The sequence below is a fragment of the Salmo trutta genome, chromosome 36 (genome assembly GCF_901001165.1).
Source record: "Salmo trutta chromosome 36, fSalTru1.1, whole genome shotgun sequence".
NCBI lineage: Eukaryota > Metazoa > Chordata > Actinopteri > Salmoniformes > Salmonidae > Salmo > Salmo trutta.
This window is the reverse complement of record NC_042992.1, coordinates 32,021,058-32,043,895: the sequence shown is the minus strand read 5'-3', so window position 1 is coordinate 32,043,895 and position 22,838 is coordinate 32,021,058. Positions and strand designations below refer to the sequence as shown.

General features: G+C 41.3%; 2 protein-coding genes across 6 annotated transcripts in view; both read right to left on the bottom strand.

Annotated features, from left to right (window-relative positions):
* Positions 1 to 9,792, bottom strand: part of LOC115175884 (zinc fingers and homeoboxes protein 2) — a 28,665-nt gene extending 18,873 nt beyond the window's left edge. For both annotated transcript variants that reach the window (XM_029735495.1, XM_029735494.1), the window contains exons 1-2: positions 9,639 to 9,792; positions 187 to 321 (exon numbers count right to left, since the gene is read on the bottom strand). The gene's annotated coding sequence lies outside the window, so the exon portion shown is untranslated. The remainder of the gene's footprint in view (positions 1 to 186; positions 322 to 9,638) is intronic.
* Positions 9,793 to 16,568: 6,776 nt separating this feature from the next.
* LOC115175883 (collagen alpha-1(XIV) chain-like) overlaps positions 16,569 to 22,838 on the bottom strand; it is a 101,732-nt gene continuing 95,462 nt past the window's right edge. For 2 of the 4 annotated variants that reach the window (XM_029735490.1, XM_029735493.1), the window contains one exon: positions 16,569 to 18,096. In XM_029735490.1, coding sequence (XP_029591350.1) covers positions 17,783 to 18,096 — 314 coding nt within the window. In that variant the 3' untranslated portion in view covers positions 16,569 to 17,782. Of the gene's footprint in view, positions 18,097 to 19,886; positions 20,181 to 22,838 lie in introns of those variants that run through there. The other 2 variants (XM_029735491.1, XM_029735492.1) reach the window with 2 other exon arrangements.

Sequence of the window (22,838 nt, the reverse complement as noted above, 5' to 3'; positions counted from 1 at the left end):
GTCACATAAAATTGAAAAAGTGCACATTTTATGTCAATGAAAGGCAGAGCCGATTGTAATTGCTAAGTCTAAAGAGGGCCTATTTAAGCAAGCATAGCCAATACAATTGTACTAGACTGGTACCAGTTTCCCCCCTGTGCATCCCACCCCCACCTGAGTGTTGCCCCGTGGTGAAAAGGTACTCACTGCACTTCCGCAGTAGGGTGGGGCTTCCCTGGTGGAGGTGTCCTATCTGGCTCCAGTTCCACCTCCACTCTCTTCCCTCTCCAGCTCTCCTTTGGTCTCCGGTCCAGCGGCACTCTGGGTAGCCTCTTCTGGAATCTGAGACGAGAAAAGAATGTCAGCAGCGGAGAATGGTCGGCGGGGGGGGGGGGGCAGCTCGGAGGCAGAGCCCCACAAAGGCCCGGAAAACTGCACCGCTTTGTGTTTGCCGAAAAATAGAAGGTTGTTACCTTGGAAACATGTTCCAAAAGAAAGAGACAGACAGCTTCGGAAGGTTATTTGAATGACAAACACCACCTGGGATGTATCGTTTCATTGTGCTTCACTTATTAGAATTAATCACATTACGACTTGTCAATGAACGCTGTTACGAATTAAACTCATTGTCGATACAGTTAGGATACTTTAAAGAGTATGCAAGAGTGGGATAAAACCAGGACCAGAAAGTCCCATTTTATAACAAACAATCAGCCTAAAGGGATGATGGAATGTGTGTAAAATGGTGCTAGGCAGCAAGCCACATTATCCTACAAGGAGGGAACCATCTTGTTTTTGCTGCTTGTTCGAAGATAGCGATTACAATACACAGTACATGTAGGCCTATGTTCTAGAAAATATACCAAACATACTGTATGTTACAGGATATCTATGACAAACAAAAACATAACGTCTTAACAAAATGGAGTCATCCACCTAGGGCCAGGATGATACCAGTATCTGAATGTTTTTTTCCATGGCAAAAATTAAAACATGAAGCAGACCAATATTCGGTCCTTTAAATACCTGCTGAATGTTAAATACTTTGTGTGCTATAGCTTGGAAAATAAACAACTGACTCTGGACGACACGATAATGATTTGTTTCCAACATTAGTTCTCCTAAAAGTTAAATCTGCTTCGTGTTTTGTTGCCTTGCCACGATACTAACGATATCGCGATACCGGTTTTGTCCCGGCCTATGATTCACCCCGCATACAGCACTTATGACGAAAGGGGTTGCAGAATGTAGAGTACAACCAGACAGCCACTGAGAAGCTCCCCCTCAGGATGAGATCATCGCTACAGATGACAGAGTACAACAACGTGGCTTTCAAGGGAGCTTAAACCCACAGGAGTAACATCATCCGTCCACCTGAAAATGCTGCTTAGTCACCAAAAGCATAGCATCCACATGAGAACCGTAGCAAGTGGTTGCCACATAGAACTACCAACTACTCCCATTCAATGTATTGATAAACAAGTAGGTCATGTAGATGGTCATGCAGATGCACTGAAATACATTTTCATATGTTTTGCATATCTTAAAAATCAGCACATTGCGCGATATGCATTTTTTTTGTTCTGGCAATTAATGGACTATGGTATTCAAAGGGGGTGAGTAGACTAGCTGATTATTTTTCTGTTAACAGGGCTAACTATGCCATGAATGATGTTTGTGAACCTGCAGTAGATGGCTCTACACTACAGACTCCATGGCTACAGTAGCTCCCACATGGAGCTCTCTGGAAAGAAACAGACACTTGATTCAGTGAGAACTGAATGCATTACCTGGAGCATTAAATATTAATCTAATGCAGCATGCAGAAGTTGTCTATTCTATATTCTACAATTTCTTTTTATTTAACTAGGCAAGTCATTTAAGAACAAATTCTTATTTAAAATGACGGCCTACACCGGCCAAACCCGGACGACGCTGGGCCAATTGTGCGCGCCCTATGGGACTCCCAATCACGGCCGGTTGTGATACAGCCTGGATTTGAACCAGGGTGTCTGTAGTGACGCTTCGAGCACTGAGGCAGTGCCTTAGACCGCAGCGCCACTCGGGAGCCGTAGTCTTATGAAGTACATTATATGTACAAAAGTATTTCAGTCACACCCCTTGCTGACAGGTCTATAAAATCGAGCACACCACCATGCAATCTCCATAGACAAACATTGACAGTAGAATGGCCTTACTGAAGAGCTCAGTGACTTTCAACATGGCACTGTCATAGGATGCCTAATTCCAAAAAGTCCATTCATCAAATTTCTGCCCTGCTAGAGCTACCTCGGTCAACTGTAAGTGCTGTTATTGTGATGTGGAAATGTCTAGGAGCAACAACGGCTCAGTCGCGAAGTGGTAGGCCACACAAGCTCACAGAATGGGGCCGCCAAGTGTGTTGCGCATAAAAACTGTCTGTCCTCGGTTGCAACAATCACTACAGAGTTGCATTGTCACTTTTGTACATATTACCTCGACTAACCGGTGCCCCCGCATATTGACTCTACCGGTACCCCCTGTATATAGCCTCGCTATTGTTATTTTATTGCTGCTGTTTAATTAATTAGTTGTTACTTTTATTTAATTTATTTTACTTAAGAAGTTAAGAAAAATTTGTGTTAAAGCATTGTTGGTTAAGGGCTTGTAAGATAGCATTTCACTGTAAGGTCTACCTACACCTGTTGTATTCGGCACATGTGACAAAGACAATTTGTCCCCAGTCCACCTGGCCGTGCTGCTGCTCCAGTTCCAACTGTTCTGCCTGCGGCTATGGAACCCTGACCTGTTCACCGGACGTGCTACCTTGTCCCAGACCTGCAGGAGCGGTAGAGATACTCTCAAAGATCAGCTATGAAAAAGCCAACTGACACTTACTCTTGTGTTACTGACTTGTTGCACCCTCGACAACTACTATGATTATTATTATTTGACCATGCTGGTCATTTATGAACATTTGAACATCTTGGCCATGTGCTGTTATAATCTCCACCCGGCACAGCCAGAAGAGGACTGGCCACCCCTCATAGCCTGGTTCCTCTCTAGGTTTCTTCCTAGGTTTTGGCCCTTCTAGGGAGTTTTTCCTAGCTACCGTGCTTCTACACCTGCATTGCTTGCTGTTTGGGGTTTTAGGCTGGGTTTCTGTACAGCACTTTGAGATATCAGCTGATGTAAGAAGGGCTATATAAATACATTTGATTTTGATCAGTGCCGACCTCACTAAAGCTTGTGGCTGAATGGAAGCAAGTCCCCGCAGCAATGGTTCAACATTCAGTGGAAAGCCTTCCCAGAAGAGTTGAAGCTGTTGCAGCAGTAAAGGGGGGGGGCAACTCCATATTAATGTCCATGATTTTGGAATGAGATGTCTGACGAGCAGGTGTCCACATACACTACATGACCAAAAGTATTTACAGGATAGGCACACTACACCTTGCTTGGGCTGCATATTACAAAATGGAGTAGCCTATGCACGTTAAAATCCAAATTAGGCAAGCCTGGCACAGTGGAGGATAGAGGGCAAGAACCAAGCTGCTGAATTTGGGCTTGTGGGGGGGTGGGGGGGGGGGGGTCGTCGGAGCACATTGTTTGTATTTGCACCACATGACTTTCACATTTTTGGCACAAGTGCATGCTTGCCAAGCAGCCCTCTGGAGCTCACATTAACCAGAATTATGCAAGCAGGAAATTCAAATAAGATGCAGATGAATTAATTCCTTGAGCTGGAACCAAAAATCGAGTAGCACCAGATTTTGCAGCAAAATGTTCAGTAAGGGCTTGTCTGAAGACAAAATGGAAACATCTGTGTTTTTCTGATTATTGCTGAGCACCACTGATAAGAATAGTACAATAATTATATCACTCAAAACCAACAAGTAACTGATCACCATAATAGCACATTAACACCATTTTGCATAATTTTCCCATGAACCGAGAAAATCTCTCGCATGGAACACGATACTTGGAAATGACAGGCATTACTTTTTTGTTTGGGCACAGAGACTCCGAGGCTTTAAAAACTAGTCGGAAATCAGCCTATCACCAACTGTAATGTCTCCACATTGTTCCCATTTTATAAATATCTTTCAGCAGAACGGATTTGTTCAACACCTTGTATTGAAATAAGGGGAGTGAGTGACAGAACAGTATAGGCCTACGGTATGTTGCAATGGCTTAAGGAAATGGGGTCCTTTCAAGAACCCTTACATTTCTATTATTGGGCCTACATAATTAAGGCTGCAAAATATAACACCAAAATACAACATCGTAGACTTACTACTAGCCTCTTACCATGTCACCATATCTGGCCATGGCTATAAGAGTTTTGTGCCTACTTTTGACTGAAGGGTCAGTGATACCGGAAATTCAAAGCGGGCCTTAGAGATACAGCATAAAAGTAGCCTGAGCCTGACAACCCTAGAGCTTTGTTTACTCGCAAACGAGAAACCATGTTTGACCATTTCCAGCTAAACCTTACCATACAGTAATAAGTCTTATCAGAAAAATAGAATGAGCTGTGGGCATTGAACTCCACAGAGTGACATCAGCTTCTGTGTTGTTCTTGTATCAAAGGAGCATTGTCATTCTGAAAAGGGCAGTATGATACATGTCGGCTCCCCTCTGACTAGCCTATATACTCAAATGACTCTTAGCAGGGATAATCTTTTAGATTTCTCTGACATCATTAACTAACGTCATGACAAAAAGGTACATCAAGACCAGTGGATGTTCCTGTTTCCCCTAGGATTTTCTTCAGCAGTGGAGGGGGTGTTTCTGCCAAGATGCTCAATTCAAGAGCATCTCGGCAGAAACATCCATCTATCTATCTATACACACACACCATTGGGCAGTATTAGGGACACATCCAATAAGTGGATTTAACAGTTTAATTTTTTTTTTAAATATATATATAAATAAATAAATAAATAAATAAATAATAGCCCTACCCAATGGCATTCACCTTATTTTTACATTCTAAAATGTCAGAATAATGATGGCCATTGCCTGACTAAATAGACAGCATGCTCCCGACAAACACAATAATGAAGTGTCCACGTGGTAGAGGGTCTCACCATTTGAGATGTTGAAGAGTTACTGTATCATGTTTTAAAATGAGAAAGCGACCAAAAACCAGGTTCCCTTTGTATGGAAATCAAGTTCATGCCAACATTCAATGTTGTCTTGCTCCTAATAACCGCACATGGTTTTACCGCAACAGACTAGTGCAACACAAATCAAAGTTTTCAAATCAACGTTTATTTGTCACGTGTGCCGAATACAACAGGTGTAATCTTACAGTGAAATGCTTACTTACAAGCTCTAACCAACAGTGCAAAAAAGGTATTAGGTGAACAACACCCTTCAATTGAAACGGCAGGAAACAAACGAAAGCGGCTACCTCTCTCATAAAATCTGATCAGAAATGAAATCACAGAATAATTATATTTGAGCAGTAGAAAGTATATTTATACCATCATAATTTCAATGACTTTTCAAGAACCAAATAGCCTAGAGGAAAGGTCTGATTTTCAATGTATGCTAATCCATGATGACTGAATTGTGCATCGCATATATTCAACCAAGACTATGAACTTTTGAAATACCTGGTTTGTATACCCATTATTGACTTTGCATTTACTGGTAGATAACTTGAAACATTTTTCCTACCCCTACCGGTCTTCAGTGAGCTGTTCCACATAACAACCAGCTGTTTGAGAGCTGCACACTCTCTGCACAACAGATTATTTATAGGATATGTGTGTGCAGCGTGCAATAAATAATCAACTTAACGAACTAACAGCTTCAGGAATCCATCTGTTTATTAATCAATTATATAGCTTAGATTAAAAATGTCATTATTATACAGAACAAAAATATAAACTCAACATGTGAATAAGTGTTGGGCCGATGTTTCATGAGCTGAAATAAAAGATCCCAAAAATGTTCCATATGCAAAAAAAGCATATTTTTCTCAAATATTGTGCACAAATTTGTTTACATCCCCTGTTAGTGAATATTCCTCCATCGCCAAGATAATCCATCCACCTGACAGGTGTGGCATATCACGAAGCTGATTCAACAGCATGATCATTACACAGGTGCATCTTGTTCTGGGGACACAACACAATGCCACTGATGTCTCAAGTTGCGGGAGCGTGCAATTGGCATGCTGACTGCAAGAATGTACATCAGAGCTGTTGCCAGAGAATGTAATGTTAATTTCTTTACCATAAGCCACCTTCAATGTCGTTTTAGACAATTTGGCAGCACATCTAATCGGTCTCACAACCGCAGACCATGTGTAACCAGGCCAGCCTAGGACCTCCACATCCGGCTTCTTCACAAGCGGGATCGTCTGAGACCAGCCCCCCGGTCAGCTGACAGAAATGATTTGGTTGTACAAACCCACAGTTTTATCAGAAACCGTCTGACAGGCGTCTCAGGGAAAATCTGCGTGCTTGTCGTCCTCACCAGGGCTGCAGTTCGGCGTCGTAACAGACTATAGTGGGCAAATTCTCTCCTTTGATGGCCACTGGCACACTGGAGAAGTGTGCTCTTCACGGATGAATCCCGGTTTCAACTGTACCAGGCAGATGGCAGACTGCGTGTATGGCGTTGTATGGGCGATGTCAATGTTGTGAACAGAGTGCCCCCATGGTGGGGTTATGGTATAGGCAGGTATAAGCTACGGATAAAAAAAACACAATTGCATTTTATCGATGGCAATTTGAATGCACAGATGCCGTGACAAGATCCTGCCATTCATCCGCCGCCATCACCTCACGTTTCAGCATGATAATGCATGGGCCCACGTCGGAAGGATCAGAAAACAATTCCTGGAAGCTGAAAATGTCCCAGTTCTTCCATGGCCTGCATACTCACCAGACATGCCACCCATTGAGCATGTTTGGGATGCTCTGGATCGACGTGTACGACAGCGTGTTCCAGATCCCACCAATACCCAGCAACTTCGTACAGCCATTGAAGCAGAGTGGGACAACATTCCACAGGCCACAATCAACAGCCTGATCAACTCAATGCAAAGGAAATATGTCGTGCTGCATGAGGCAAATGGTGGTCACATACTGACTGGTTTTCTGAACCACGCCCCTACTTTTTTTTTTTTTTTTAAGTATCTGTGAGCAACAGATGCATATCCGTATTCCCAGTCATGTGAAATCCATAGATTAGGGCCTAATGAATTTATTTCAATTTACTGATTTTCTTATTTGAACTGTAACTCAGTAAAATCGTTGAAACTGTTGCCTGCTGCGTTTTTATGTTTGCTCAGTGTACAGGGATGATCGACCGGCCAGGAAATTCCCAAAACCTCCCCAGGCCAGCTCTGTATGTCGAGCCCTGAATGACTTTATAAGATGATTACTCATGATTTGGATCCAACCAAATCATGGACTGGTGCCACCAACAGTAAAAGTTAGTGGCACCAGTGACTCCAGGGGAAAATGTTAGTCTGGAACTCTCTAATAGTAATAGGTGTTGATTCAGAGGAACATATGACAGGCACTAATTTGCAATATAGCCTATGTCGTAGGCTTGGCTTTTATAACTTAAGGCTTAAGCAGACAGGCAGACAGAGAACAAGAAGCACAGAGTGACACAGAGAAGATGCTGAGACAGACAGCACAACAGGGAGTTAAACAAAATGGCTAGAGCAGAGGCACAGTTAGTGTTGAGTTGTATCTCTAGCGTAGGGCCGTGCACAGACCTATGGGGGGTGGGCAGGTGCAAAAAGAAAAAAGGCACCCCTCTTTTTTAACATTGGCCTATTTATTTTCTGCAACACACTCATCACTTATTATAAGGAAGCTAGTGCCAGTGACTTCTAGTAGGCTACTAACTAGAGATGAGTGACATCAAGAAAAAAAGAGGCTATCAGCTGATGATAGCAAATGAATAATGATGTAAATCTGCTAGTTTTTCACTTGATTTGAGTTTGTTCTGCTACTGACATCTGCCTCTTACTAAAAACACTTCAATTTCCCCCTTCTCAGTCTATAACAGTTTCACAAACATTACAGGTCCAACTCAAATGTAGCCTACCAGTATTCAAACTCACTGCCCGGCGCCCATAGCCAGCACAAGGCACTAGCATGCAGAAGTCAGGAGAGTGTGCGCTTGAGGCAAGAGGGCGGGTATTTTCCAAGATTCAATTAAATTAGCTTGTTTGACATGCAATTTGTTACATTTAAAATATCTATATTTAAGAGACTAAATAAAATTAAGTAATTCATAAAATTAACAAAATCCACAGAGCCAATCGAAGGCCAAAAGGAAACGTTCTCATAGGAGGGAAAACAGGCAGGTGTTTGCGCACTGGTTGAGCTCCATCTGTGATGTGCATGCTCCAGTTTTTTATTTTACATATTGTACTTATTTTAAACATGAGCCTCTTTAAAAAAAAGAAAAAGAGGACAGTGTCTCCCCAGTCACTTCTACAAAAACGGTTGAAAAACGCTGTACTGTAAACTGCCAATGTTATGTGTCAGCACTTCTGCCTGTGTCTAAGTTGGGTGTGTAGGGTCAGGGTGTATGTGGTGTGTGTGCATGGCTGGTGGCCCGCCAGGGGGGTGGGGTGAGTTGGCAGTGATGTAGGCTGGTGTGGATAAAATGCCAAGGCCGAATTCTTGTCCCAGTCCGCCACTGCTGGTGGAACTTACCACACTGCTGTCACTGGGCAACATAGCCGCGCGCGCTGCCTATGCCAGCACCAATCCATACCGCGGAAGGCGTCACCTCATTTAACCTATCTGCCTGGCTGGCTAACTGCTATAGCCAGGCTGCTAACATGCTAGCGTCAACCAACTACGCAACAAAAAAACAAAGCTATATAGCAGCAATTAACATTTACAATAACTAAATTAGCTACCTAATTGTGCCTCTTCATACACAGGACTTTTGTTAAATTAAACTAACTTGTGAGACAAAACGAATGCACTTCGTGACAAAAGAAGACAAAATATTCACATAGCTAGCTAGGTACGTTTCGCCGGTGATAAGAGAAAAGCAATGGCTGGGCTGTCTAATATGTAGGATGGTTCCCATTACTGTCCTATAGTTTGCTACCAGTAACTAGTATAAACTCACAACTAGTCAACAAGCTCGACAAACGTAGGCCAACTCTTCAAATAATTATGGGACTATTTAACTAGCTAACTATGTAAACAGACAATTTATAACTAACCAGTTCGGAAGCAGTTTTAAAGCACGAGTCTAGCCCGTTTTCAAACTTCAGAAGTGAGCTGGGTCGTGAGCTAGCAAACTAGCTAGGTGACACGGCAAGCTAAATGTCTTGCAACGATACATTCAGGTGCCCACTTCAAATGGCCACAAAAGTTAAACGCCTAACAATTTTTTTACAAAAAAAAAAAGTATATTTACCTAAACGTCAAGTTAATATATGTAGTTAGAGTAAACTAGGCGTTAAGGTTTTCTTGGCATGATTTGATGGCAAGCTGATTCTAAATCATGTGTGACAACAACGCGCGAGTAGTGATGGAAGGGACGTCGCTAGCAAAGCCACACGAGCTGGGCAAGCCAAGCGGCTAGTCTCGCTTGCTACCAAACCGGTTATAACTTAATCTTTGAAATTTGTTTTGTCCAATATTCTACACCATTCTTGAAAAGGTATATAGTATTCTTACCTGCCTAGAGCCTTTCGGTGCTGGGACGATAAACTAGCAGTAAAATTCCCAATGTTAAGTAGTCTGTGGTGACGCGCATATAGCGCTGGTAATTCTAAAGATTCTGGCATAACCTAAAGACAACAGTAGGAAGAAAAAAAAAAAGGTTGTCGTTCATAGATCTACGACAAAAACCACATGATCTTTTACGTCAGCATATATTTGCATACGACGCCAAAGATATGTTTAATTCAAGTGCCATGAAAATGTACTTAAAAGTTATATATGGCAATATACATTTGCCAATTGAAGACAAGATAAATTGACAAAATGTGTGAATTACTCTGGTGAGCAGATTATATTCGCATGCATCTTCAAACATTGTCTATACTACATATCAAAAAACTTAGTGTATATACTATAACATACATAAGAAATAACACGCTGAAATACACAATCTGAATTCAAGTCATTTTCACATTTCCTCCAGTGATTGGTTTTATCCAATAAATCTTCATAAATCATGTTTTATTGGATTCTATGGGTATAGACTGTGCCAAAACCCTGTTAATTCATAATGTAGACTACCATGAATTGAAATAAGATATAACAAATAAATATAAGGAAAACTAGACTATTTAGACATAATATTAATATTATAAACCTAGCATTAAAAATATTATTGGGCATCAATCACATTATAGATATGTTATATTAAATGTATAGACCTCCAATGGAAAATTGATGGGCATGCATGGTTATCAATGCAATTGACTTTGATGGGAGAAAGGCATCAGCCTATGTATCTCAACGTTTCAAATATCTACTTTTACAATTTCTATTGTCTGTGAACAGGAACTTAATGTACATGACCAAATTCAACATAATAATACAACGTCAATGAAGCCACTGTCCAGCTCTAGTACAAACATGACTGACAGCGACATCTTCTGTCCATATGGAGAACAGCAACCAATATGTTTATATACATGTATACAATACACGCAGCCAAGTCTAGGGATACCACCATACCATAATATTTAAACACTTAAAAGGCTTATTTTTATATGAACACATTGAAGAGTAGTATGTAGCTGCTTGTCACTGATGATTAGGCATTGATACTACAATAGCAACGTGACAAACATGCTACACCCCTTAGAACACCTACACCTGCTGCACACCTACAGTCAGTCTTAGGTTACTCCTCTGGATTCAGTGACCTTAGGACCAGGGGTGACATTGAATAAGCAGAGAGAGGTGGATGACTACACTTTTGATGAAGTACAGTGAGTTGGCCTCTAACTCTTTCTGTTATGATCCGATGAATTACAAGTGGGGGGAAATAGACATGATAAATTGTAAGAAAAAGTTATTTGCACTCCACTGCAGCATGTTTGCCTCATGCAATATTCATGAGGCAAAACTGGACCGCCATGGTGTCTGGGTACATTTACATACAAATGAGCTGTGAATTAATTATTAATACACCCCTCTGCTGCTGTCTTTGGCCCGGCGCTTCCACATCTTTTCTTCTGCACCACTGATGTAGTGGATGCCAATTATAAATGTCACTACCCAATACAGTATCAGTGTTATTGTAAGGCAAAGGAGTATGCACTCTGCTAGTGTTTTTTGAGCACTTCATCAAGTTTGTTGAAGTGATCATTTGTCTTCTTGTTTACGTTACCCTTGTAAATTTGTTGGTGCATGGAGCAGGTTGAAGGCACTGTGTATTTTCTTTTCTGCACTGTTGCATCATCAGTCTTTTGATATTGTGTTTATTCAAATTCTTTCATAGATCCACCTGGTCTGTATAATAAGGCCCCCCTCACCAGGCACACACACGCACGCACACACACACACACACACACACACACACACACACACACACACACACACACACACACACACACACACACACACACGCACACACACAGAGAGAAACACACACACAGTCAAGTGCTGTTTAAATGTTTATGATTGCATGCACTGTGTAGGGTCTATCAATATTTAATCGGTATAGTGATACCAGACCAAAGAGAAAGTTTTGCTTTGTAACTTATTTTTTGTATGTATGTTACATCACATTCACATGTAAGTACATTTGGTACATAAAGCATGTTCTCTCATTTTTGGAATATCTGAGAATAGACTATTTATCTTGATATATCAATCACAAGCTTCTGATATATATTTCAATGTCAGACATCAAAACTAAAATGATTGAAATCTCACTTTTTCTTCAAACAGCTCAAATCTAGTTGTATTATATATGGTAAAGAGTAACGCCTTGATCACACCGACAGAGTTTAGCGCAAAATGGTACACAGATTCATCTGTATATTTGTGAAACAAAAGTTCAACATTCACCTTCTGCTACCCTTTCTGTCAAGCCGTCTACCCATACAGTTTGACGCATACGTTCGATAAATCCAATTTATGCACCACACAGAACACACTGCAACTGCCTCTGCAACGCAATGCTGCAAGGAAAACGCACCAGTTCCATTGGAAATAAATGTACTTCTGGTGTACCAAAATGCAATGACAATGTAGGTGTGATCAAGGCATAGAAAGGGACTTCAGTAACATTATTTTTGGTCTAAATGACGAGACCCAATGATAACGTCAACAGGCACGACGTCTGATTACCCCAAATCACGTAGCCAATGTAATAATGGTCTAATGGGAAGCTAATTTGATTGAATGTGATTATGAAAATCTAATCTAATTTCAAGCAATCTAATCTAATTCCACATGCTCTGATATATTCAAATCCAAATGACTACCCTATTGGTAAGATTAGAGTTTTTTTCCCGAGCAGTTTGGCCCATCTAATGTCTTGTTTAAAACATAAGAATGACTGTGGTAATCACATTCATCAGACCTATCGTTATTTAGTGATCTGAGATAATGCACTTCTTCAAATGTATGTAACCCATACATATCCAATATATACCAAATAGAATAATATAATATATACAGTATGTATGTATAGCAGACATTTCTTTCCAGATCATGCATCATCTGAAAATCCACACTAGGTGGGGCACTAGGTCCAAACTTTCCAATCCCTTCTCAAGCTTATTTGTTTCTCACGTTCTCTCACAGTGAAAGTAGAACAATAACATTTACATTTACAAGATACGTCTCTACAACCGGACAACACAAGTAAAAAATATTGGTGTAAAACATGGTGATTGTGGCATCTTTATGTAACGCCGTGACTCAATATGTCCTTGGAATGTACCTGTAAATGACCTGGTTGTTTGCTTTGACAGCTCGCACAGTAGAGAGCGAAACATCTGCCACTCTGTATTCTTCCCTCGGATGATACTTCTCTTCCTTCACTTGACCTAAATACTTAGTAACCTAGAGGTGATCGTGACATGACTTGTCTGAAATCAGATAAAACATTCCTTATAGGGTGTGTATGTTTTTTGCGTGTTTGAGTTTGTGAAAGTGAAAGAGGGAGAGGGGAGAAGAGAACGGAGGAGAGAGAGCAGGAGAAAGTGATTTGTAACTTTCCCTTTAGGGGATACTTTTTTGGAGTATGGAAGCAGTTATGTAGGCAGGCTCCTCTTCACATTATCGGTGTTGGTATTACGTTTCAAACGACCTTATATCCCACAAGTTACTGAATGAAGTCTAAGGTCAGACAGTCAGGCATTCTCTCTTGAGATGAAGTTCACAGGTACACTTTGACAATAATGTTATTTTATGGCCAGAGGTGTGTTATGATGAACCCAAAGCCTTCATTATGCATTGATAGACCAACTTTGAGCTATCTGAATTTCTATCTGAACTATTACAGCCTGTAAATAGCACATTGCAGTAGTCTACACTTGTATTCAAACTCCAAAACTGTAATTACACTTACATCCACCAAAAGGAAGACATTTAACCATGATCTTCCCCAAATATTAGCCAGATGAATGATCTACCATCTACAGTTGAAGTCGGAAGTTTTTTGTTCACTTATAAATCACTGTTACACAATTCCTGTGGGTCAGTAGTTTATATACACTAAGTTGACTATGCCTTTAAACAGCTTGGAAAATTCCAGAAAATGATATCATGGCTTTAGAAGCTTCTGATAGGCTAATTGACATAATTTGAGTCAATTGGAGGTGTACCTGTGGATGTATTTCAAGGCCTACCTTCAAACTCAGTGCCTATTTGCTTGACATCATGGGAAAAGCAAAAGAAATCAGCCAAGACCTCAGAAAAAAAATTGTAGACCTCCACAAGTCTGGTTCATCCTTGGGAGCAATTTCCAAACGCCTGAAGGTACAACGTTTATCTGTACAAACAATAGTACGCAAGTATAAACACCATGGGACCACGCAGCCATCATACCACTCAGGAAGGAGACGCATTCTGTCTCCTAGAGATTAACGTACTTTGGTGCGAAAAGTGGAAATCAATCCCAGAACAACAGCAAAGGACCTTGTGAAGATGCTGGAGGAAACGGGTACAAAAGTATCTATATCCACAGTAAAACGAGTCTTATATCGACATAACCTGAAAGGCCGCTCAGCAAGGAAGAAGCCACTGCTCCAAAACCGCCATAAAAAAGTCAGACTACGGTTTGCAACTGCACATGGGGACAAATATCGTACTTTTTGGAGAAATGTCCTCTGGTCTGATGAAACAAAAATAGAACTGTTTGGTCATAATGACCATCGTTATGTTTGGAGGACAAAGGGGGAGGCTTGCAAGCCGAAGAACACCATCCCAACCGTGGATGGCACGGGGATGGCAGCATCATGTTGTGGGGGTGCTTTGCTGCAGGAGGGACTGGTGCACTTCACAAAATAGATGGCATCATGAGGTAGGAAAATTATGTGGATATATTGAAGCAACATCTCAAGACATCTGTCAGGAAGTTAAAGTTTGGTCGCAAATGGGTCTTCCAAATGGACAATGACGACCCCAAGCATACTTCCAAAGTTGTGGCAAAATGGCTTAAGGACAACAAAGTCAAGGTATTGGAGTGGCCATCACAAAGCCCTGACCTCAATCCTACAGAAAACTTGTGGACAGAACTGAAAAAGTGTGTGCGAGCAAGGAGGCCTACAAACCTGACTCAGTTACACCAGCTCAGTCAGGAGGAATGGGCCAAAATTCATCCAACTTATTGTGGGAGGCTTGTGAAAGGCTACCCGACACGTTTGACCCAAGTTAAACAATTGAAAGGCAATGCTACCAAATACTAATTGAGTGTATGTAAACTTCTGACCCACTGGGAATGTGATGAAAGAAATAAAAGCTGAAATAAATCATTCTCTCTACTATTATTCTGACATTTCAGATTATTAAAATAAAGTGGTGATCCTAACTGAACTAAGACAGGGAATTTTTACTAGGATTAAATGTCAGGAATTGTGAAAAACTGAGTTTAAATGTAGTTGGCTAAGGTGTATGTAAACTTCTGACTTCAACTGTACCTGCCACATGGTATATAAGGGGGCTGTTTGCTTGTTATTGGGATGGTGGAGGTCTGTTTGTTATTGGGATGGTGGAGGCCTCTGTTATTGGGATGGTGGAGGCCTCTGTATGTTATTGGGATGGTGGAGGCCTGTTTGTTATTGGGATGGTAGAGGCCTGTTTTTTATTGGGATGGTAGAGGCCTCTGTTTGTTATTGGGATGGTGGAGGCCTGTTTGTTATTGGGATGGTGGAGGCCTCTGTTTGTTATTGGGATTGTGAAGGGCTGTTTGTTATTGAGATGGTGGAGGCCTCCAGAGAAGATAAGTACTTCCACCTTTGTTTCAGAAGCAGCCGCAGAGACTCTAACACCAAGGGACAACAGAACACCCAGGAGCGTGACACCCGCTTCTTGATGCTATCTCTGTGATTGTGTTTTTCTTTTGATGGCCTCAAAGCTCCACTGTAAAGCCAAGTGTCATCACCTACTGTAGTTTTCCTTAAGGCATGGTAGTGGTTTCCCTATGGCTATGAAGCACTTGAATGGAGGTAAATGTAGTAAATGCCTGGGCTGGGCTAATCATCTGGAAATTAAGCTTTGCCCCAAGGTGGGTTTGAGGGCAAGTTGCTCAATCTGGACTGTTGGGAAGCAGCAGGATGAAATGGAGGAAGAGCATGATTGGAGACCGTAGAGGAAGAGGAGTACGATTTTATCAGATACTACTTACCGAAAGCCTTGCACACTTATGTGCACATATTTCGGTGTGTATCTTTCATGACTGTGGCAATTACATTCAGTCCATGGTGTTCACAGCAACAATCTTTCATCACCTGGAGAAAAAAGGCAAACCTATGTACAGGGGTACCTGTCTGTCTGTATGTCTGTCTGTATGTCTGTCTGTCACTAGGCCCCACTTAGCAGCGTGATCCCAGGAGATCTAACATCTGGCCTGGAGACTTCCTGGGTGCAGATCATGTAATTACACCTCCCCTCGGGAGGCGGCAGAAATAATAGCGAGGCAGACTCTACTCTCACTCTGCAATTCGACAGAGGGAGAACGTTTCTGGCGTCACATCGTTTTGGTGTGTGTCAGTTCCATCAGTTCATTTGGTTGTAAGTCCTATGTGGAGTGCAAGATGCTGATGACGAAGGTAGAAAAGGGAAAAAGGCAATGTACTGAAAAAGCTGCGATAGTTTATAGTTTAGTGACTCAAATTAAGAAAGTATTGCACACTGCTTGCTTGCAAAGTTTCAGTGCATCCCTTTTCAAGTGCCGATTGCTAAGAGAACCAGGATTAGGATTTTAAGGATGTCATCTAGAAGACTCTCAGCTATAGCAAGTACACATTGCTTTGGAGTTGCCATCTGTGTGGGTCCTTTAGTAATGAAAAGTATTTTAACTGAAAATGTAATTTAAGTTCTACCATTGGTTCAATTGAAGTGCATGCTATTAGGCCTACTAGTCGGAGAAAACAAACACATTCATATGAACAAAGAAGCAGCGTTGAGAGTACCCACTGTGACTAATGGTTATACTTCAATTTTATTGTTTGAAAAATCAATAACAAGTAAAAAATAAATGACTTCCTTGATAGAACCATGTTCTGATGAGAGGGGCCACAGTGGCCTGTTCCACATAGTTTATCTCTTGAGCTCTGCAAGGCTAATAGACCACAGGCCTAACAACTCATCACAATACTTTAGGGGTTCTGGAGATCATATTCCGAGACACTTGCAATAAAACAAACATTTATTAAAAAATAATTTAACTAATAATCTTGTTATATTACATGTTTAGCGCCTTCTCAAACACCCTTTGAAGACATATCCGAAAAATACAAAGAGAGAAATGTTTGTAGCGAACACTGCAATGGAGGTATTAGTTGGGCTATATGGCTTGACCCTGTCAAGATATGAACGCATATATGTTGTATCCTTTGGCTGGGGACAAAATAGCACTATAAACTGATATGGAATGATTAGATGATAAACAAACACACATGCAAATATTAGAATATGGGACATTTCATCAAAATAAATAATAATAGGAGAATAACTGGTCCTATTGAGTCTATTTATAATGTTAGTTGGGTAGTTATCAATATAGGTCATTATATTCACTACTAATATGACCAAGTAGTAGATCGTTAATTTTCAATTATATTTTCAAAATGTTCAAATAGCACTTGCTATCCAATCTTGAGTAATATCCTAGCCATAAAAGCTCCCATTGAACTGAAATATTACTACTATACTATAACATACTAAACTATATTATATTATACTACACAACACTGTAGGCCTTCCAGTATTTACTAAGATCATAAACGAGCACTTGAAGTAAACCGTGACCAGGAAATTTATAAATTGCATTAAATGAGATTAGGTGGTATGCTGAAAACGAAAAGAAAACAACAATACAAATGTATATCTTGATGTAACTGATTTACACACACACAAATCTGACCACACTGGAACCAACAGTACATAACCCCTATCTACACCACCAACCACAACACTTCCAGAGAGAAGAGAAGGTGAAGATGGTGCCTCCCACTCTCTCCTCCAACCTCCGCCACCCTTCCCCTCCTATATGTCCCTTTGACATTGACATCAGGCACTTTATGATAGTCCTTAGACCCCCCTTTGGATATTTCTCCCTCCAACTGAACAGTCCCAACTCCTGTCGTGTATCCCTGACTTCCGCAAGGCTCTCCTTAGCTTGCTCTCCCTCATGGGACGACCATCTTCCTCTCCCCTGGCCCCTCTTCTTCTTTCTTATCATTCTTGTCAGCCAGGCTCCTGTAGGAGCGGTGGATCCCGGGGGACCTCAGCACCTCGTCGCCCTGGGTGAGGGCTGGGTCCTCGGGCACGACCGGTCGAGGCGCCGGGTAGTTGGGCTGATAGTACTCGGAGGGGTAGCCCCCCTCGCCATACCTATAGGGGTCCTCCTCCTCCACCTCGTCATAGTTCTGGTAGGTGTTGGGGGGCAATTGGACTAAGGGAAGATTGTGGCGGTCAGATGTGTCACCACCAATGCCACCCTCTATATCCACCGTGGCCACCCCCGAAGCGTGCATGTGTTTGTTTGTTTTTGATTGGGTTAGCGGGACAGGACAGGAAGGAGGCAGAGACACACAGGAAGAACAGTGTTAGCGACGACATCAAAGCGGCCAGAAGAGATAAAGAGGGGTAGGGAGGAGCAACACTGACAGGGTAAGGAGATCTGAGTGGTTCTCTTATTAAATATATGAGAAAGCTCAACTGAATAACGCATCAAATGACAATCAGTATTAGTCAACCACTGGCTCCTTTTGGAATATAAAAACTGTACACATTCACTGCAGAAGCATAGAGAAGCCTTGGATAAAATATATACTAAACTCAGCAAAAAAAGAAACGTCCCTTTTTCAGGACCCTGTCTTTCAAAGATAATTCGTAAAGATCCCATGCTTGTTCAATGAACCATAAACAATGAATGAACATGCACCTGTGGAACGGTCATTAAGACACTAACAGCTTTCAGACGGTAGGCAATTAAGGTCACAGTTATGAAAACTTAGGACACTAAAGAGGCCTTTCTACTGACTCTGAAAAACACTAAAAGAAAGATGCCCAGGGTCCCTGCTCATCTGTGTGAACGTGCCTTAGGCATGCTGCAAGGAGGCATGAGGACTGCAGATGTGGCCAGGGCAATAAATTGCAATGTCTGTACTGTGAGACGCCTAAGACAGCGCTACAGGGAGACTGGACAGACAGCTGATCTGTCACGTTTGTCGTAAGGATTTGACCAAAATGCAGCGGGAGTCTGTATACTCATCTTCTTTTTAATTGGCAGAAAGAAGGAAAAACCATAACAAAAACACACGTATACAAAAATAACGGCGATAAACAGTCCTGTAAGGCATATAGCTATACAAGGAACAACTACCCACAAATCCCATAGGAAAAACACCCCTCTTAAATAGGACCTTCAATTAGAAGCAACGAGGAGCAGCTGCTTCCAACTGAAGGTCAACCCCATTAACTAAACATAGAAATAGAAAGACTAGAACGAACATAGAAATATACTAACATAGAACATTAACCACTAACCCCAAAACACATAAAACAAACACCCCTCTTACATAAGAACATAGCCCAACAAACCCCGAAACACTCTAAACAAACACCCCCTGCCACATCCTGACCAAACTACAATAACAAATAACCCCTTTACTGGTCAGGACGTGACATGATCGTCCTCGCAGTGGCAGACCATGTGTAACAACACCTGCACAGGATTGGTACATCTAAACATCACACCTGCGGGACAAGTACACGATGGCAGCAACAACTGCCCGAGTTACACCAGAAATGCACAATCCCTCCATCAGTGCTCAGAATGTTCGCAATAGGCTGAGAGAGGATGGATTGAGGGCTTGTAGGCCTGTTGTAAGGCAGGTCCTCACCAGACATCACCGGCAACAACGTCGCCTATGGGCACAAACCCACCGTCACTGGACCAGACAGGACTGGCAAAAAGTGCTCTTCACTGACGAGTCGCGGTTTTGTCTCACCAGGGGTGCCTTGGTGGAATAGTGGGGTAACATCTCACAACAAGAACTGGCAAATCTGGTGCAGTCTATGAGGAGGAGATGCACTGCAGTACTTAATGCAGCTGGTGGCCACACCAGATACTGACTGTTACTTTTGATTTTGACCCCCCCCCTTTGTTCAGGGACACATTATTCCATTTCTGTTAGTCACATGTCTGTGGAACTTGTTCAGTTTATGTCTCAGTTGTTGAATCTTGTTATGTTCATACAAATATTTACAAATGTTAAGTTTGCTGAAAATAAACACAGTTGACAGTGAGAGGACGTTTATTTTTTTGCTGAGTTTAGCTTTTATGCGCTGAAACATAAAAATGCATTTATGGCTAAATTAGTTTTTGTCTCAGGCTCAGGTAGAATGTGTTTCTACAAAGAGAGAGACTTTGAACATCTTTATAGGAAACAAAGCAGTAGTTGTTGTTGACCGAAAAAACGGGATATGCAAGGGGGATGAATCAAGCGACAAGCCTGTCTACCCTCACAACTCCACTACAACCCTTTTTGAATGCTGCTCGCTACCAATACTTTTGTTGGACTTCAGTAAGAGAAAGTAGAGGGACGAGAGAAGGAGAGAGAGGGAGACACACATATACCACAGGTCAGACAGACGAGACAAAATCACATGCTGGTATTACTCACACCGTGGAGTACATGGAGAACACCGCCAGCCTTTCTAGCCATACAGTGTGCTCACCGTACCGTCTTTTCCTCAGAGAAAAGAGTGATAGAGACAGACATCATCGATGGTCTGGGTGTCCATGCACACATGCAATTACAGTTAGGGCGCTACAGATTGTATCCACACTCACAATATCCATTATATTAGATGATGAACCATCTAAGAAATAAGGCCGAGGGGGTGTGGTATATGGCCAATATGCCACAGCTAAGGGCTGTTCTTACGCACGACAAACGAGGAGTGCCTGGATACAGCCCTTAGCCGTGGTATATTAGCCATATACCACAAACACCCGAGGTGCCTTAATGCTATTATAAACTGGTTATCAACGTAATTAGAGCAGTAAAAATAAATGTTTTGTCATACCCGTGCTATACGGTCTGATATACCACGGCTGCCAACCAATCAGCATTCAGGGCTCGAACCACCCAGTTTATAATGTTGAATAAATCATGATCAAGATGCAGAATTTTCTTTTTTGAAACTTGGTAAAATGTGGCCATACTTGATGCAATAGCGTGTTCTGTACACAAACATACTGAAATATGACATAAGGCTTTATAAGTTGATAGACATTTTGTTGGAATAACTATATTTTACATAAATACATGTCACAAGCATTCACAAATATCTATAAGGTCTATATAACTTTTTAAAAGCAAGCTTGTTTGAATTCAATTCCACAAGCTAAGATACTGGGATAATGGCATGGTGGCAAAAAAAATTCTCACATACCATTGTATGAATTCAACACATTGTAAGTCATTGTTTCCAAGCTGAATTCTGCATCTTGGGTGCATTTTGTATTTCAAGGTGCAAAAATGACAACAGGAACTATTGGATTGATAAATAAACCATATGCTCACAGACATCTTACTGTAAAACCATCAGATAATGGAATGTGCAATTTTTTTTCGTGAGCTGTCAAAAACAGAGAATTAAGGACATCCACTCATTTATTTGAATGAGGTTCAGTCCTAAGGTTAATCAAGTGAGTCTCAACTGATTTGAATTCGAAGTCTATTAAGTATAAAGTAAATCAGAAAACAAATGCCAATTACTTAAATATATCTCAGTATGGGCATCCAAATTAAATTTAGGTAACTGGTAAGTTAGTACTACAATAGAGTAGATGATTCTGAGAACTTTCCTTTCAAGATAGGTCATGTTTCGGGTTGAATATTTTCCTGGTATTTTACAAATGTTCCATTGTGAGAATAAATAAATGTTCTCCTGAGTAACTCGGTATTTCCCACCAAAACTGTAAGTGTCATTCTAAAGCATTATAAAGCATATAAATACGTCTGAATTTGATTAGAGTGTTGATCAGCATGAACATTCAAGCCTGATGGTAACTGAGCCTGATGAGCCATACATTAAATAAATACATGTTATGAACCCAAGCCCCAAAAAGCCCAAATGACAGTGCCATTATCAAATCAAATTGTATTTGTCACATACACATGGTTAGCAGATGTTAATGCGAGTGTAGCGAAATGCTTGTGCATCTAGTTCTGACAGTGCAGTAATATCTAACAAGTAATCTAACAATTCCCCAACAACTACCTAATACACACAAATCTCAAATTATGTCAATTAGCCTATCAGAAGCTTCTAAAGCCATGACATCATTTTCTGGAATTTTCCAAGCTGTTTAAAGGCACAGTCAACTTAGTGTATGTAAACTTCTGACCCACTGGAATTGTGATACAGTGAATTATAAGTTGTAAACAATTGTTAGAAAAATTACTTGTGTCATGCACAAAGTAGAAGTCCTAACCGACTTGCCAAAACTATAGTTTGTTAACAAGAAATTTGTGGAGTGGCTGAAAAACGAGTTTTAATGACTACAACCTAAGTGCATGTAAACTTCCGACTTCAACTGTACATTTGATATGAGTAATGTAAGATATATAAACATTATTAAAGTGTCATTATTTAGAGTGGCATTGTATAAAGTAACTAATGATCCATTTATTAAAGTGGCCAGTGATTGGGTCTCCATGTAGACAGCAGCCTCTCTGAGTTAGTCATTGCTGTTTAGCAGTCTGATGGCCTTGGGATAGAAGCTGTTTTTCAGTCTCAGGGTCCCAGCTTTGATACACCTGTGCTGACCTCGCCTCCTGCATGGTAGCGGTGTGAACAGGCGGTGGCTCGGATGGTTGATGTCGTTGATTATCTTTTTGGCCTTCCTGTGACATCGGGGGTTGTAGGTGTCATGGAGGACAGGTAGTTTGCCCCCGGTGATGTGTTGTGCAGACCGTACCACCCTCTGGAGAGCATTGCGGTTGAGGGTGGTGCAGTTGTGATACAGCCCGACAGGATGCTCTCGATTGTGCATCTGTAAAAGTTTGTCAGGGTTTTGGGTGACAAGCCAAATTTCTTCAGCCTCCTGAGGTTGAAGAGGCGCTGTTGAGCCTTCTTCACTACACGGTCTGTGTGGGTGGACCATTTCAGTTGGTCTGTGATGTGTACGCTGAGGAACTTAAAACTTTCCACCTTCTCCACTGCTGT